The sequence below is a fragment of the Camarhynchus parvulus genome, chromosome 21 (assembly GCF_901933205.1).
Source record: "Camarhynchus parvulus chromosome 21, STF_HiC, whole genome shotgun sequence".
Classification (NCBI taxonomy): domain Eukaryota; kingdom Metazoa; phylum Chordata; class Aves; order Passeriformes; family Thraupidae; genus Camarhynchus; species Camarhynchus parvulus.
The window spans coordinates 3,474,563-3,489,959 of NC_044591.1; the positions used below are offsets into that span (position 1 = coordinate 3,474,563).

The 15,397-nt window shown below is 45.5% G+C and overlaps 1 protein-coding gene across 1 annotated transcript; it reads left to right on the plus strand.

Moving 5' to 3' along the window:
* Positions 1–985: 985 nt before the first annotated feature.
* LOC115912345 (arylacetamide deacetylase-like 4) lies at positions 986–4,982 on the plus strand. Its single transcript, XM_030963849.1, has 4 exons — positions 986–1,147; positions 2,757–2,973; positions 3,165–3,228; positions 3,912–4,982. The coding sequence occupies exons 1-4, from the start codon at positions 986–988 to the stop codon at positions 4,684–4,686; spliced, it is 1,218 nt and encodes a 405-aa protein (XP_030819709.1). The 3' UTR covers positions 4,687–4,982.
* The last annotated feature ends 10,415 nt before the right edge of the window (positions 4,983–15,397 follow it).

Sequence of the window (15,397 nt, forward strand, 5' to 3'; positions counted from 1 at the left end):
TGATTCTGTGCTAGAATCTCTGAATTTGTGCTTACTCCATGGCTTGAGTTTTATTTACAGGGTGAGACAGTGTTTTCCCTGCCATGATGCTTCATTACACCCTGCTGATGAAAGCAAGGAAGAACAGCAGTGAGCGCACTCAGAATGGCCAGACTGAGGACATGAAAATCACAGAATTGCTAGGGTTGGGAATGATCTCTGGCGATCATCCAGTGCAATCCCCCACCAAGGCAGGGTCACCTGGAGCAGGTGACGCAAGAACACATCCAGGTGTGCTTCAAACGTCTCCAGAGAGGGAAAGTACCAGTAATGGCAGATTGGATGCTTTTAAAGGAGACAAAACCAGAAACCCCAGAAACCTCAGAGGGTATGAGAGAAACTTGGGAGCACTGGCAAGGCCTCCCTTACCAGGAGCCCCTTCACCAACACCCTCCGTGGGCACCGTCCCAGTGCTCCGTCACCCTCCATGTAAAGTTCTGCCGCATGCTGAGGTGAAACTTGTAGTTTAGCATATACCCATTGCTCCTCGTCCTAAGGAAATCCTCAGGAAAAAAGGGGAAAAATCCTACAGTGCTAAGAAAACCAGAACTATTTACAAAAACAAATGCTGACTTTCCTTAGATTTCCCTGCGCAAGGGCAGCCCTTACTGAGCACGGGCAGCCAGCCCTTGCTCTCACCGCCCCGGGCAGAGCACCGCGGAGCTGCGGGCGAGGCGGCCGGGGCCGCGGGGGCCGTGCCGGCCCGGGGCGGCGGGGGGCGGCGCCGGGCCCGTCCGTTCCCCGGTACCGCGCGCAGGGCAGGTCACGCCGGGCCTCCTTGAACCGAGATTACCCGGCCGGCGTCTCCGGCCGCTCCGCGCGGCTCCCCGGCCGCCCGCACCATGACCCCTGCGCCGGCTTTGCGGAGCGGCCGCACTCGGCCCGTGACGGGGCCGCGGCTCTGCCGAGCGCTGCCGGGGGAGCCCCGCAGGGCCGCGGCCGGGCCATGGCGCTGCTGCCCGCGCTGCTGCTGCTGCTCCTGCCCCTGGCGGCGCTGGCGGCGGCCGCGGTGCTGCTCGGCCGGCCCAGCTACGACATCCCGCCCGGGGTGAACCAGCCGGCCAAGCTGCGCCTGGTGCTCACCCTGCTGCTCGGCACCGCCGCGCTGGTGAGTGGCCGTGCGGGGGGCGAGGGGGCGTCGGGGCAACCCGCGGGCTGGGGGTACAAACACGGGCAGCCGGGGCAGGGTCCGCCTGTCCCTGCTGTCCCCGTGGGATGCTGGCGGTGCTCCATCGTGGGGAGGGGATGCGGGGAGCCCACCCGGGTTCTGCCCCGGGGTATCCCCCGATCCGGACACTGCAAGGGCACCAGCGATCCGAGCGCCTCCCCCCGATACCTGCCGGTCGAGAATGCTGTCCCGGGCACCCCGCAGCACCCGAGGATACGTCCCGGGCACCCCCATCGCATTGTCTCGAGCACCCCTGGCCGAGGATGCTGTCCCGAGCACCCCCCGGTCAAGGATGCTGTGCCGGGCACCCCGGTCGAGGATGCTGTGCCGGGCACCCTGGCCGAGGATGCTGTCCTGGGCACCCCCCGATCGAGGATGCTGCCCCGGGCACCCCTGGCCGAGGATGCTGCCCCGGGCACCCCTGGTCAGGCTGCCGCGTTGAGCACTGCCCTTGTCGCGGGCAAACGCCGTTCCCGGTTCAGAGCCGTGCCTGGGGCGGGTTAGCAGAGATTGCGAGTGGCTGATGGCAGCCTCGAATTCGGGGCTGGGCTGGGGTTTTGCGTGATAACTGCCCGCACCTTCAGGCGAAATCACCTTGCACAAAACGAGCTGCAGCCCTTCAGCTGCTCCTGCCACGGCTGACATTTATGGCACACAATCCGGTTAGGGCTGCTTTACTTAATCCCTGGACTCTCTTTGGCAGCGTTGCATAAACAGCATTAGAGCCCTCCTCAGCTCTGCATTTCTTACTTGCTGTCTTTGAATTTGTTAAAATCTTCAGTTTTGTCATTTCTTTAGCCACAAACATCATCCCTGCTATCACACAGACTTTGTTTTCCTCCACATAGATTCTTAAACCATTTATATCCTCTTTAAATTAAATTTACTGACAAAGCTGCCCAGCAATCCTGAACCCTACTAGCAGGTGACAAGACAGACTCACTGGGCATTAAAAACAGGGATCTTGTTCAGCCACTGAATGGTAACTGTTTGATTCCCAGCTTCTTGTTTCACTTATTACATGAGATTTATATTCTAGCTTGCAAGAGCATTGGGAAAGGAAGGAACTTCATTTTGCTCAGTAGCAAATAAAAAGCTGTAACTAACTCACACAATACAGCTCAGCACTTTAGATTTGCAAATTCACTCCGTTTTATGGTCTAATTCCTGAATATTAGTTTCAGAAATGAAGAACTGTTTCTACATAAGGCATTTCGTTGTTGTTATCAAGTATAAATGAAACAAGAATGACCACAAATGTGTGCAGGACAATGCTGATGATTGTACTCCAAGACAATCACTTTGGCTGATCTTTATAAAAATTTCTGATGTGACGTTACAATGACATTGGACTGAACTAGTGCAAGTAAATTTTTATACAGACTGCAGGATATGAGAACTTGGGAAAATTGTTTAATTTCCAAATCAGAGTTCCGTGTTTCTTTAAAATTTCCTCCAAATGAGTTTGATGTAAGTACAATGCAGAGTTTTTATACCCTGGCTAACTCCAGACTTTTAAAGATGCCTCAATGTCTTTTACCTTTAACAGGGAAGGATTTTGGAGAAGACTGGGCTTTGCAGCCAAATCACTTTTGGCCGATACGTGCGACAGGGGCGGAAACTAGGGTTGGATCCAAAGCTCTTTATCCAGGATCTGCAGTTTAATGAAGTACCTGTGAGGGTTTATCAGCCTAAAGCTACCTCGGATGGGCCAAGGAGAGGCATCCTCTTCTTCCATGGAGGAGGCTGGGTATTTGGAAGCCTTGGTAAGATACTTCCTGGAGGGACTGTGTGGTGTAGAGAGAATATTCTCATCTTTTTAGAAGGTTGAAATAAGATGTGGTTTCAGCGTGTGATTTGAGATGAAGTCTGAAGCCTGTTTGGGAACAGACATTTCTTAGGCTGTCTCAAAGCTGAGGGCAGTAGTGAAGCACTAACAACAATATTTCTTTTGCAGATACCTATGAAAAGGTGTGTCGCTACCTCTCCAGGGAGAGTGACTCAGTAGTTGTGTCTGTGCAGTAAGTGAACATTACCCAGTTTTGTATTTGGGAGATTATTGTTACTGTGGGACCACAGCAGAGCTGTGCTGGTGTTGGAGATGTTCTTTTTTGGCACAGGAATTTCTATGGGATTCAGTCAAGTTCATAAAGAGAAAAATAGTGATAAAGAAGATTTCACAGGCCTTAACTATTCATGCCCAGAGATACTCCAAAAAGATACAAATGGAAATATTTGGCACACTAAGTAAATCTATAAAAGCCAATTAAAAACTTAGGTGAAAAGAGTCTTCCTTGTGCTGAACATATGGACATGTAATAAGATGCTCCAAGTAATTGGGAACTATGGGAAAGGAGAATAATCACACTGAAATCCTTCCATTTTACACATAGGAAGCAGAGGCACAAAATTGGTAAATAATCTTGTCAGAAGTACAGAGGGAGTTTTCACCATCACTAAGAACTGTACAATTCCTTGTTCAGATCATTAATCAGAGACAATCGTACTTCAGTGAGTCCTTGTGACTGAACTCACCATTTACAGATTATCTGTAATCCCAAATGAAGGAGCAGCTGTTTGGAGGCACTGAAGACCCTAGCCTAGAGCCAAGCCAGCCCAAAATGATAGGGCTGAAGAACAGCGTATGAGAACATTTCCTGGTTACTGCTACTGACATTTCCTTCTTCTTGTCTCCGTGTCCCAGGTACCGTTTGGCCCCTGAGCACAAATACCCCGCTGCCTACGAAGACTGTCTGAACGCCAGCCAGCACTTCCTGCAGCACCTGCAGCACTACGGCGTGGATCCTGCCCGGGTCACTGTCTGCGGGGACAGTGCTGGGGGCAACCTGGCAGCTGCTGTCAGCCAGACCCTGGCAGGCAGGTCAGACCTGCCCAGACTCCGTGCTCAGATCCTCATCTACCCAGGCCTTCAGGCCCTGGACTTCAATTTACCATCCTACCAACAGAATCGGGGAGTCCCTCTGCTCTTCCGGGAACGTGCTGCTTTCTTTGCTTTGCTGTACCTCAATGGGGATGCACTGCACATGCAAGAGGTCTTGGAGGGTTCTCATATTCCTCCAGACATGAGGCTGAAGTATAGGAAGTGGGTGAGTCCAGACAACATCCCTGAGGAATTTAAGGTCAGAGGTGTGAAGCCGCTTAGGCCCACTGATTTTATAGCCGAAGTTTATGAGACAGTGAAGAGATTCTGTGAGCCCAACCTGTGCCCACTGCTGGCTGAAGACTCTGTTGTTCACCAGCTGCCAGAATCTTTCATCCTGACCTGCGAGTACGACGTGCTGAGGGACGATGGCTTGTTGTACAAGAAGAGGCTGGAGGACAATGGGGTTCGAGTGACCTGGTACCACCTTGAGGACGGATTCCATGGGATCATAAGCCTCTATGATTATTGTGGCTTCTCATTTCCATCTGGGAAAAGAGGATTGGACAGGGTTGTTAACTTCTTAAAAAGCTTATAGTAAACATCTTAGATTCCATGAGTCTGTTCATGCCTCAACCTAGGAAAATATCTTTTTAGGATATTTAATATCAGGTTATGGGTAGTGAATCAGGGGCAGCCATTAACAATGATAAACAAGGCTTATCAGAACCTCATTCCAGCTATTCGTTGGAACATGGAGTATGCAAACCTTATACAAGCTTGTACCATGCTGCAAGCCCTTATCTTTAGCTCTGCTAGTAAAGAACAGTTCTTTGAATGGGCATCCTGGTTTGTTCCAGTTGTTTAAAAAAAAAAATATCTGTGTGAAGAGAAGCTGTGTGTTAGCAGGTGTGTGTGGTGTGAGAATAAAACCCAGCTGACATTAGTGGGTTATGAGCCACTGACAATAAATTAAAAAATATGATGACAATTAGGAAATAATGATGCTGTGTCAAGTGTGGTGTCTGTCACTGTGGGCACAACAAACAAATGGTCCCATGACCAACATCACCCGTGTTTCTCAGCACACAGGCAGGACTGGAGCCCCTTTCTGCCCCAGTTTTAGCACTGGACTACTGGGTAATGTTTCACCCACATAACTTGAAGGACAGTTCCACCAACCAGGGACAGGAGTGCTGGTGGCACAAACAAATATGATTGCATCACAAAAAGATGGGCAGGATTCGTGGAAAATTGGGCTCAAATACTCAACTCTAGCTCTCATTGGAAACTGACTGGAGAAGAGGACAAAGGAAAGATCAGGAGAGAAAGAAGGGGAAGGTCAGGAAGGTGAGGGCAGGAACAGAGCAGGTCAGAACCTGGGCTGTGGGGGTGTTACAGGGCTATGGCTGTCAGCTGGAGTCCAGCCTCAGCTCACAAGAGTAATAAGAGAGAGAAGGAGAAGCATCTTTCTTGGCCTGTATTAATTCATTCTGTTTATGATGTGCCTTTCCTCTCCTTAAGCCAGAGCAGAAGCAATGCCTGAGCACAGGGTGCATTCAAGGGTTCACACTGGATATAATGGCCAATTAAAAATGGCACTTAGGGCAGTCACTCGAGGCTGCTGTACCACTTAAACACAACTATACATCAATGTAGACAATAATATTTACCAACATCATGCAAGAGAGACTTCACTAATCTTTCCAGAATTTAATACTTATTAATACTTGGAGGATCTTTAATAATCTGGATATTGGTCTCATTTGCTTGTAGAAACATGAGCATCTTTTCTAGCAGAGCTGCTCGATAGATTTCATGCCTTGCTTAAGAGGCTCAGCAAAATTTTGTCATTAGACTTTTAACTTTGTCAAAACATGCCAGTTAGGTTCAATATTAGAGCTGTTCAAGCAGATCCTCCTGACTCTGCTAAAATTGCTTCCTTTAGATTTTTTTTTTCCTGGAACCAAATGCCAGACTGTGTTGCAGTCTGCAGCAGCAGAAATAGAACAAAGGGAAAGGGGTAAATGGTTCTTTCATCCTTTTCAGATGCTAGTTCCCATGGCAGGTGAAGATGTTTAACCAAATTAACCAAAGCAGATAATTTTCCAAGTCCAATACAGTATGGAACCAATCCAAAATTTTACAGTGGCTGATTTTACCAGTTGACTTTTATCAGCAAAGAACATAGACTTCTTTCAAAAAAGCTCTTGAGTAGATGAAGAAAGGAGCACTGGGACAGAGCTGCTGTGATCACTGGGCTGCCTCAGCAGTTCTGAGTGTTGAATATCTCACATTTATAAACTCAGCAGCATCTCATACAGAACAGCCTCATCTGCTTGCCAACTCACAGCCCAAACACTAAGGAGAGCCATGATGGGGAAATTTGAGGTAAGGAACAGAAAATTCCAGTGTGGGGCTGTGGTGCCTGTACATTCCAGGCAGTGATGATCTGTCACTAATACTTAAATCCTATTTTATATATCCTTAAACAACCGTGTGTGTAAAGGAAGGCACTGTAGCTCTGTGGCCATTCCAGGGTTGGATTCCAGTGGGAATCCTTCCCCAGGCAGGCACCCAGCACGTGCTGCTTGGGACTCCCTGGATGTTTCCCAGTCTGTGCCTTGGGGGTGACCAGGGCACATGAAGAAAATCAGAGTATTACTCCCACCTGGGACTGGGTATTGAGTCTTCAGGGCATTCTCTGGGTTCTAATAGCAGCTTGCTGGTAAAATAGGATTATTTTAATCAGCACACCTCCAATTTATATAAACAAACTGCACTTAAATAAGGCCCAAATCTTTTACAATGCTTTTCCCACAAGCATCATCTGCTAGAATGTCCCTTCCAACAAGGTGCCTCTCCACCCCCAAGTATTGCTATCATTCACTTTAGACAGGCAGCTGGAAGGTTGGATATGCAATGCTGCTGCACAAAACCCTTAAGCAGCACAAAGGAATCAGCTTTTCATTTTCAGCCTCCTTAAATGTGTCTGCAAATCCATGATGCAAGTGTTGAAATCAGACTGATCAGATCTCATGACACACAGATGCAGTTGCTTAAGTTAAGTGGGAATTCACTTGAAATGCAAATGCCTTTATTTTCAGGGATTAAATGATAAGTAACACAAAGACTGACAAAGGTTTGTGAAATCAGTGGCAAAAATGCAGGCTGACTCAAACCACACTGAGCCATCTGAATGCTGTGCACAGCAGCATCGTGTGCATCTCATTCTGGGGCCTGCCACTGCAGCACTTTTCCTCCATCACAAGGAAGCAAGAAGCCAAAATTTAGTGTCAGAGAGTGCTGAGAACTGCAATGGGCACTGCTGCAACCTGTGCTGCCTCCCCTCCACAGCTGGAGTGCAATTTGGCCTGGATTCCTCAGAAATGAGATTTCCCCATTCTTGGTAGTTCTTGGCATTGTTAATTCAATGGAATGGAACATGGTGCACTGGTCAATATATAGATTTAGAGATAGGAACCTCCTTCTGTTCAAATTCTGGAAATGGATCTTGTGGTGACTTTTGGCTACTTTCTCACCCAGTGAGTACCTTATTTTTTGGATTAATAAAGTGCAAGTGTTATTCATACAACAATCCTTATTCACCACAGGAAGCAGTGAGGGAGAGTGTCAATGAACAGATTTCTCTCCTCCATCCAATATCAGTTGAAAACAAGGAGAACTGTGGGATACAACTAGCAGGAGAATTAATGGAGTATTATTATCTTTCTGAATTTTTAAGTAAAAGGTTACCTGTGCTAACTTTTCACACATCTACCAGAGAGGCTCTGAAGAATCAGGACTCCTGATTGATAACATGACTCATCTGTCAGTGTCTAACAGTGATTTCCTCTTCCAGCCAGAGGGTGGACACATATGTCCTGAGAACAAAAAGATCCATTTTGTCCTTAATCTGCTGTCAAAAGAGTACAAACATTCCCTATGACAACTGTAGAGTAAAAACACCCAGACCAAAAATTTAATTATATCATTTCTAACATTTAATCTTGTCTCAGAATAACCAGCTCTCTATGGCCATCTTGAAGACCTGATGAAAAACTGCTCTAGAAAGAAGTTGAGTGACATCCAATGTCTGCCCCATTTCCTGTGAAATCCCAGCAATTTCTGCTTTTGCCACTTTTCAGCTGACACAACCAACCAAAACTCATGATTTCCCGACCAGGGATTTCTTCCCCAAAATGTTGTAGAATCCTGGACTTTGGAGAGGTGCAGAATATCTGCAAACTGTTGGGCAACTGGTGAGAGCCAGGGAAGCTGGGGATGCCCCTGTGTAAACTGCTTAGGGTGATGTTAAGCACTACTTAATATAGCTTGTTGCTTGTGGGAGCTGCTCCCTGCAGGAGGGGAGAATTAGGTTAGACAGGCACACGGCTTTAGACCAGTTAGAACAAGTTGCTGGCTTACATCCTGACCTGCAGGTGGCTATTTCAGAAGATATTAAATCACTGAAAACAAATTTTTCATCTCTTGGTTTTTAGTCAGTGAATAGTTGCAGTATAAAAAAACAACCAAGCCAAAACACAAAACAAGTGGGATGGAACTTGAAAGGACATAAAACTCTTAATTGCTTTGCCCTCTCTTTTTGTTTTTTTTTTTTTTTTTTACACAGCTTGCAATGTGTTTCTTTGAAGAAACAGGAGAAAAGAGCCTTGTGTTGTCCCATATATGTCTGAAACATGTAAGAATAAAGCAAATGTAGGAAAGAGCTGCATGTCCAAGGACAAGGTGAAGCAAGGTTCCTCCCCATGCAGGAGGCAGCCAGACCTTGATTACCCTTGGCTTTACAGAGGGAAAGCACTTAATGGCAGATAAGCTGCAAGGCAAACTGCATTAGCTGACCTTGCATTACCAGATTGCAAAGGAAATAGCTCTGGGAGCCCTTTCCAGTGCTGGAAAGGCCACCCTGAGACTTTGCTCCTATGTGGGAAGCGCTGCTAACAAGTCCAAATTCTTATTGCTCCAAGATGCAACTTCTGCATTTAAATCCCATTTGGCCCAGAGCAGAGATCTGCAAAGCTCAGCTGCTCGTGGTCTGAGGCTCAGCAATAAACCTGCAGCAAATTTAAGGCTTACGTTCAATATATCCAGAATTAATTCAATGCAATTCATTTTTGCTCAAGATTAGCAATATTATAATTATTTTTAGGAACAGATAAAGCATACACCACAGTCTTGGCATGGACAAGCCCCCGGCCATGGTCTGGATGGAGTTTTAGCTCTGCAATATTTTAGTTGCTGTGATTTAGATTTGTGTTTTCAAGGTTGAGTTTTCAAGGCAAGGACAATGACGACTCAGACATGCAGAGCAACAGTGGCACCTATTGGCAAAGGGGCTGTGGCTCTGTGAGACACCCAGAATCATCAGGGGACAGCCCCTCAGCTGAATGCAGGAGCCAGAAAGCAGCGTCCTTGATGAAATCTTTCAGAGATGCAAGAACCCTGGTAATTGGATAAGCATTATATGGGTTTTTTTAGGCTTCAAAGCCCCAGGGACATCAAAGGCAATTAGAAAAAAATTGAAAGCAAAATAGGTGAAAGTCAGTGAATCACAGTTAGCTATTAGTGCTGTGCTATTAAACACATTCTCTTGAAAAAACATCTCTAAAATAATCCATAAAGAATGAATTACAGTGGAATGAAAATTGGTGGATACAGAAATTCTTGTATCCACAAGGAAGTCCTCCATATTTATTTTATTGCCAATGTAGCTATTAAAAGTGTATTTTTCTGTTTGTTCCCATCTGCTGATATTTTTGGTGACAGTACCAATCAGGCCTGCATCTCTATGGCACAACAGAGCCCAGATAATATCTAGAATACAGCTTAGGAAATTATACAAAGGTAGCCTTAATTCCACACAACTCTAATCAGTTTGCTTTAAAATCTGCTCATCAATTATTCATAATTATTAAATATTTATAACAAATGAAACATTTATGTTTATCATCTACAGTGCTTTTAAAAGCAAAGCTCATATATGGAAAAAATTACTGACTTGATGTACAGGGAATTACTGGGATGCACAAGAACCACCTATGAAATTTGCATGAAACCATTAATTCCAAAATCCGAGAGCTCCCTAGCCGCAATCTGATCTGTTTTTATTGAGCCATTTAGAATTAAATATACAACCAGAACACCTTAGGGGAGCCCAAGGTAACCTGGTGAAATGTGTTCTGGTGCAGAGTTTCTTAAACAGGAGCATGCACCGCTCCACCAGACAGGTCAGTGGGATTAGTGATACCCAGCACCAAAATATCTCCTTTGATCTGTTTAACTGCTCAGCTATTCCCACCTGCAAATTTAGACCTTCCTCCAAAGCCCAGCCTGCTTGGTGGTGAGCCCAGCTCCAGCTGAACTCCTGGCAGAATGAGTCCAGGCCTGGGCTCAGTGCTGGTGGAACCAAACACCAACCAGCCCAAAAAAAAACAAACCCTGAATGTATCTTTATCTCAAATATTCCACACAACAAAATTTCACACAGAATATCTCTGATAATTAAGGTTTTCCCCTTCTTTTTTTCCCCCCTACAAAACGTAGCTGACTTAAATTATCCCAGACAAAACCCCCCACACGCCCTGAGCCGTAGCTGAAAGCAATGCTGCAAACACACGGCTGCAGCAAGAATATCTCATTTATATTTCCTTTCTGACCATTGTGAATGGGTCACAATCCCAGGTTCTGGGCCTGCACATCTGGTATGTGCCCATTGGCAGAGGTAAATAATAGACATGATTGTTGCCAAGTTCTGCACTGCATTTGGCAGAAGTCAGTGGAGGTAGGTGTTGGCTTTTTATACTAAGAACTACATGTACTTTATTTACAATAATTTTCCAATACCTATCACCTATGTTAGACAGTCTCTACTCTAAACCAATCCAGAAGTGTCACCATCACAGCAGAAGATGGAGGACAAGAAGAAGGAGAAGAAGGAGAAGGACAGGACACGCCCAGATTCCTCCATCTTGCCTCCTGAACCCCCATTCTAAGCCCCCAAAATTCTACATTTTCACCCTGTGACAAATTAACCGTCATTCTTCTGAAACTCTTGTGGCTTGTAACTCTTCATACAAAGTTGGTAAGTGTTTCCAAGGGCTAAAATGGAAAGCTCAGGTATTTGTGACTCTGTGCCAAGGTCTCTGAGCCCCTTACCAGGGTCTGGAGCCCTCCAGGGCAGCCAGAGGAATGTCCTGGGTTCCAACCTCCAGAGGAATTTCCTGGTTACACCCAGGGGTGCTGTAGGCATGGAGGGGAGCAGCAGGTGGCAGAATTGGATCTGCTTTAGTGCTCCTGATCCTGGACTGAAAGTGCCCATGCCCCTGGCCCTGCCCGGTGCCCCCCTGGCTCAGCTTGGGCTCTGCAAATGTCCCAGTGGGCCAGAGCCCCCTCTGATGTCAGGGAAATGATTTCCCCTCTTAAGGAGATGGAATTTCTACATATTCCTTTTCTACCTATTCCTTCCTGCCACATCTCTGCTCAGAGGATGCAGCTTTCCAATGTTTTGAAATGCCTGGGGGTGAAAGGTGTCGTTGTCACTGCTTTTATTTCTATTAAGAGTAGAAATGAGGTCACAGCAGGTTGGAAAGTAAGCTGGGCTTGATTTTATGCAACCAGCACAAAAGCAGCCCTTTTCTTTACAGATTAAATCACACAATTAGCCAGTCTGGAAACTAAGAGCTGTCTTGATTAGATTTTGGTGGCAGATCTCTGTGTAGCATCCCCCAAAGTTCCCTGGTCCATGGCTGACAGACAAGGGAACAGGAGGACTCGCTGCCCTCCATTAATCCACTTTTTCTGGCTCTACTCAATGCCCTCACTACAGGATGCATGCAAGACAACCCAAGGATGCAGCCAGCATTTAAAATACCGCATTTTAACATCAAATGTTTAATTGTCACACAAATCCCTGTGATTTACACACTGGCCACTTCCACCTTCCACACTCCATGATGTAATTTTTTTACTGTTTTTGCTAAATCCAAGCAATGCTGCCCTCAGTTCTGATGAGGGGATGAGCCTGCAGCCAGTCAGCAGGAGAGAAAGAGCACAGGCATTTTCACTCTTATTTCCATATTTTAAACACTTGACTAAACTTTCTCCCTGTGCACAGAGCAGAGAGCTGTGGTTGATCATTCAGACAGCTCTGTCAGCCTGTGTTTCCATGAGGAGAGTCAGGCTGGGCTCTGCAGCTCTACCTGTTCCCTGATTAATGAGCCTTTGCTCTGGCTGGGCATTTCACAGAAAAGGTTTATTTTCTATTTATAGGCACTATTTGCAATGCCACCTCTGTGGCATTGAAATTCATAATCTGCAAACTGCTACAGGGAAAAAATATGTTCCAGTTAATATTAAATAAACAATGTGGGGGTTTGGGTTTGGTTTCTTTTTTTTTTTTTTTGGGGGTGTTTGGTTTTTTAAGAATTCATTGATCATGAAGAAAATAAAAATAGCATCTCCCAGTGAACCAGTGACAGATCCAAGGTATTAAAAGTTTAAATCTGAACACAAAGCAGTCTCAATTCCCCAAATATCAACCCTGTTAATGGGAAAATGTCAAAAATGCCTGTGAGGTTTCAGATGGCCTTTAAAAAGCAGAACACTGGCACCAAAAACCTGAAATAATGGACCAGCTTATTACCAAGCTGGAATAAATTTTTGTGGTTTTTTAAGGTGACTGTAACTTTGGCTTATGGTGCTGGTTTGACAGTCTTAGAAATCACAGGCATCTGCTTCTGCCTCGAGCTAAGACAGCAGGCGCAGAGGCAGGGAGAATTTATGCAGAGTGCTCTAATTTTATTCAGATTTGTTAGAATAAAAAAGTGTACTTAGCTTGAGATGGTGAGAAATAGCAGCTTTTAAATCATGGGTTTTACAGAGATTACTGCTGTGGAATCTAGAGGGTAGAATTTGCTGGCTTCATCATTAAAATAACATTTTTCTTTCCTTAAAACACATTGAGTCATAGCAAACTTCCAGGCCAATTTTAAGGAGACCCACTATTGATAATTACTGTCTTTTTTTAGAATTCTGCAGAAATTATGTCTTTATTTTTCCCATATCCTTTGGAATTCCTGTGTCAGGAGTACAGCAGATGGCATATATAAGATAAATATTGACATGCAGATTTACTGTAGGATCAGCCAGGCTATGACTAAGCTGAAATACCTGAGCAAAGATTTCCTCTGAAACCAGCATTTGTCACTGTCTTTATACTCTGCTGGAAATGGCATCATAAAATACACAACACAGCAGGGACATTTCCAGGGGAAAATCAGGAATTCTACATCATGGGATGAATTGCATACAATATGGTTCAAAGTGAATTGAAAACAGTGGAAATCTTTCAACTGGCTGTAAAACTTATGGCCAGGCTGTTACCACACTGTTGTTAGAGCTGCAACTCTTGCAGATAAAAATAATTCTATTTTTAGACCATGATGATTCCCAAGAAGTCTTTTCTTCTATTCAGTTCTCCATTTGTACTTCAAAATTTTGGGGAGCAGAATTTTGCTATCACCCCTCTTTTCCAATGTAGATTAAATCCCACTCTGCCCAATTCTGCCGTCCCCACCTCAAAACCAAGACCTGTCAGCAGCAGATTTTGGTGCAGATCTCTGTGTAGCACCACCCAGTGTTTCTCCTTTGGTTTCAGAGGAAGAATCCCTTGGTTGGAAGCTGGATTCTCCCTGTGCCCTCTTCTCCTTCCTGTAAATCATCACGAGATGTTTCACCCAAAGTTACCAACTGTGTTTGAGTATGCCCAAAAGGGATGGCTCTCCAGAGAGGTCACTGATTTGGGCTCAGCATCATGAAAACAGTGACTTTTAATGAGTTTTTCCTTTTATTTCAGAGGAAGAGGCCTTTGGTTGAGAGCTGGATTCTCCCTGTGCCCTCTTCTCCTCCTTCCTGTAAATCATCACAAGAAGTTTTACCCAAAGTTACCAACTCTGTTTAAGTATCCCCAAAAGGGGTGGCTCTCCAGAGAAGGCACTGATATGAGCTCAGAAACCAGGAACACAGTGACTTTTAAAGAGTTTTTTACCAAAAAAAAAAAAACCCTGCAAGTCTCCACTCATAAACCAAGGGCTCAATTCCCTGCTGCAGAGCACGGTGCTCAACCCTTCTGGTGGGTTTTGCAGCAGGAGCCACAAACCCAGCAGCTGAAATGAGAGAGTTTTTGTGCCTCCAGGCTGGTTTTTGTGCCTCATGCCTGGGCTCTGGAAGCAGGAGCAGTGCCCTCCTTGCCAGCTCCCACCCAGCAGAGCAGCATCTCCCACAGCAGCATCAGCACCTCGCCCTCCAAAGCTCACAGGTGACGCCCTCACCCCAGCGGGGTAAAAGTTACATTTATCCAAATCTGCAAGAGCTGCAAAGAGATCTCTGAAATTTGTGATTTGTAAGAAAGAAATTTGTAATTTCTTCCCCTTTCACAGGCAGGGAAAGGCAGTAACTATCCATTTAGGGTATAAACTCATCTATTCATTTAGGGTACACACCCATCTGTCCATTTAGGGTCACAACAAAGCTTTTGCCAACAGGAGTTGGATTTCATAGACAATCACCTTTGGGCCTTACAGCAAGGTGCAAAATCCGTGTTTGCAGAGGTTATTTGAACACTTGTGCCACCTGGGAAACCAATTCCAGAAACACATGCCTTGGAAAAATAGCTTTTATAGAAAGACAGCTGTGGATGCTCCACATCCACCCCCAGACATTGGTCAGGGAGCTTAAACTGTGACAGGCTCCAGCCACCTACTTGTGGCAGCTGCTTTCATCATCACCCAAATATCTTCATATCACAGGGGAGCAGAATACAGAAAAACCTGCAGGTCTGCACTTCATAACCAAAGGGATCAGCCCCCAAACTCATCTGGGAGAAGTGCCCAAAGGGTTCTGGAACAGTCACAGCCAGCAGATGAGATTGTATTGTGTGTGTATCCCAAAATAAAATCATGTGGATGCTCTACCTGGCCAAGAAAATGGAGATAAATTAGGAAAGGGAATATTTTTTTATATTGATCTATTGATGTTCTGCCCTAGCTTAAAAATGTGCTAAGATGAGGAAATTGCAGGTGTTTGGGGGCTTTTTTACTTTTGCTGTTCAAAAACCTCACACAAACCAAAAGGTTTCTGCCTGAACTTCAGGGGTTTTTGGATTTTGTACCCACATTTACAACAAGCAGATGTTTTTCAACCAGTGTTGAAGCTGTTCCTCAATTAGGGAGGAAGAAGGGTGGAGGAGAAAGAGGGAAATCTGAATTTGCCACACACCTGATTTTACCTGC

Bases quoted from the DNA above. Each gene is read 5' to 3' on its own strand.
- LOC115912345 (XM_030963849.1), top strand. From the start codon at position 986: ATGGCGCTGCTGCCCGCGCTGCTGCTGCTGCTCCTGCCCCTGGCGGCG. The intron at 1,148-2,756 runs GTGAGTGGCCGT...TACCTTTAACAG, and splicing joins TGCTCGGCACCGCCGCGCTG to GGAAGGATTTTGGAGAAGAC. The intron at 2,974-3,164 runs GTAAGATACTTC...TTTCTTTTGCAG, and splicing joins CTGGGTATTTGGAAGCCTTG to ATACCTATGAAAAGGTGTGT.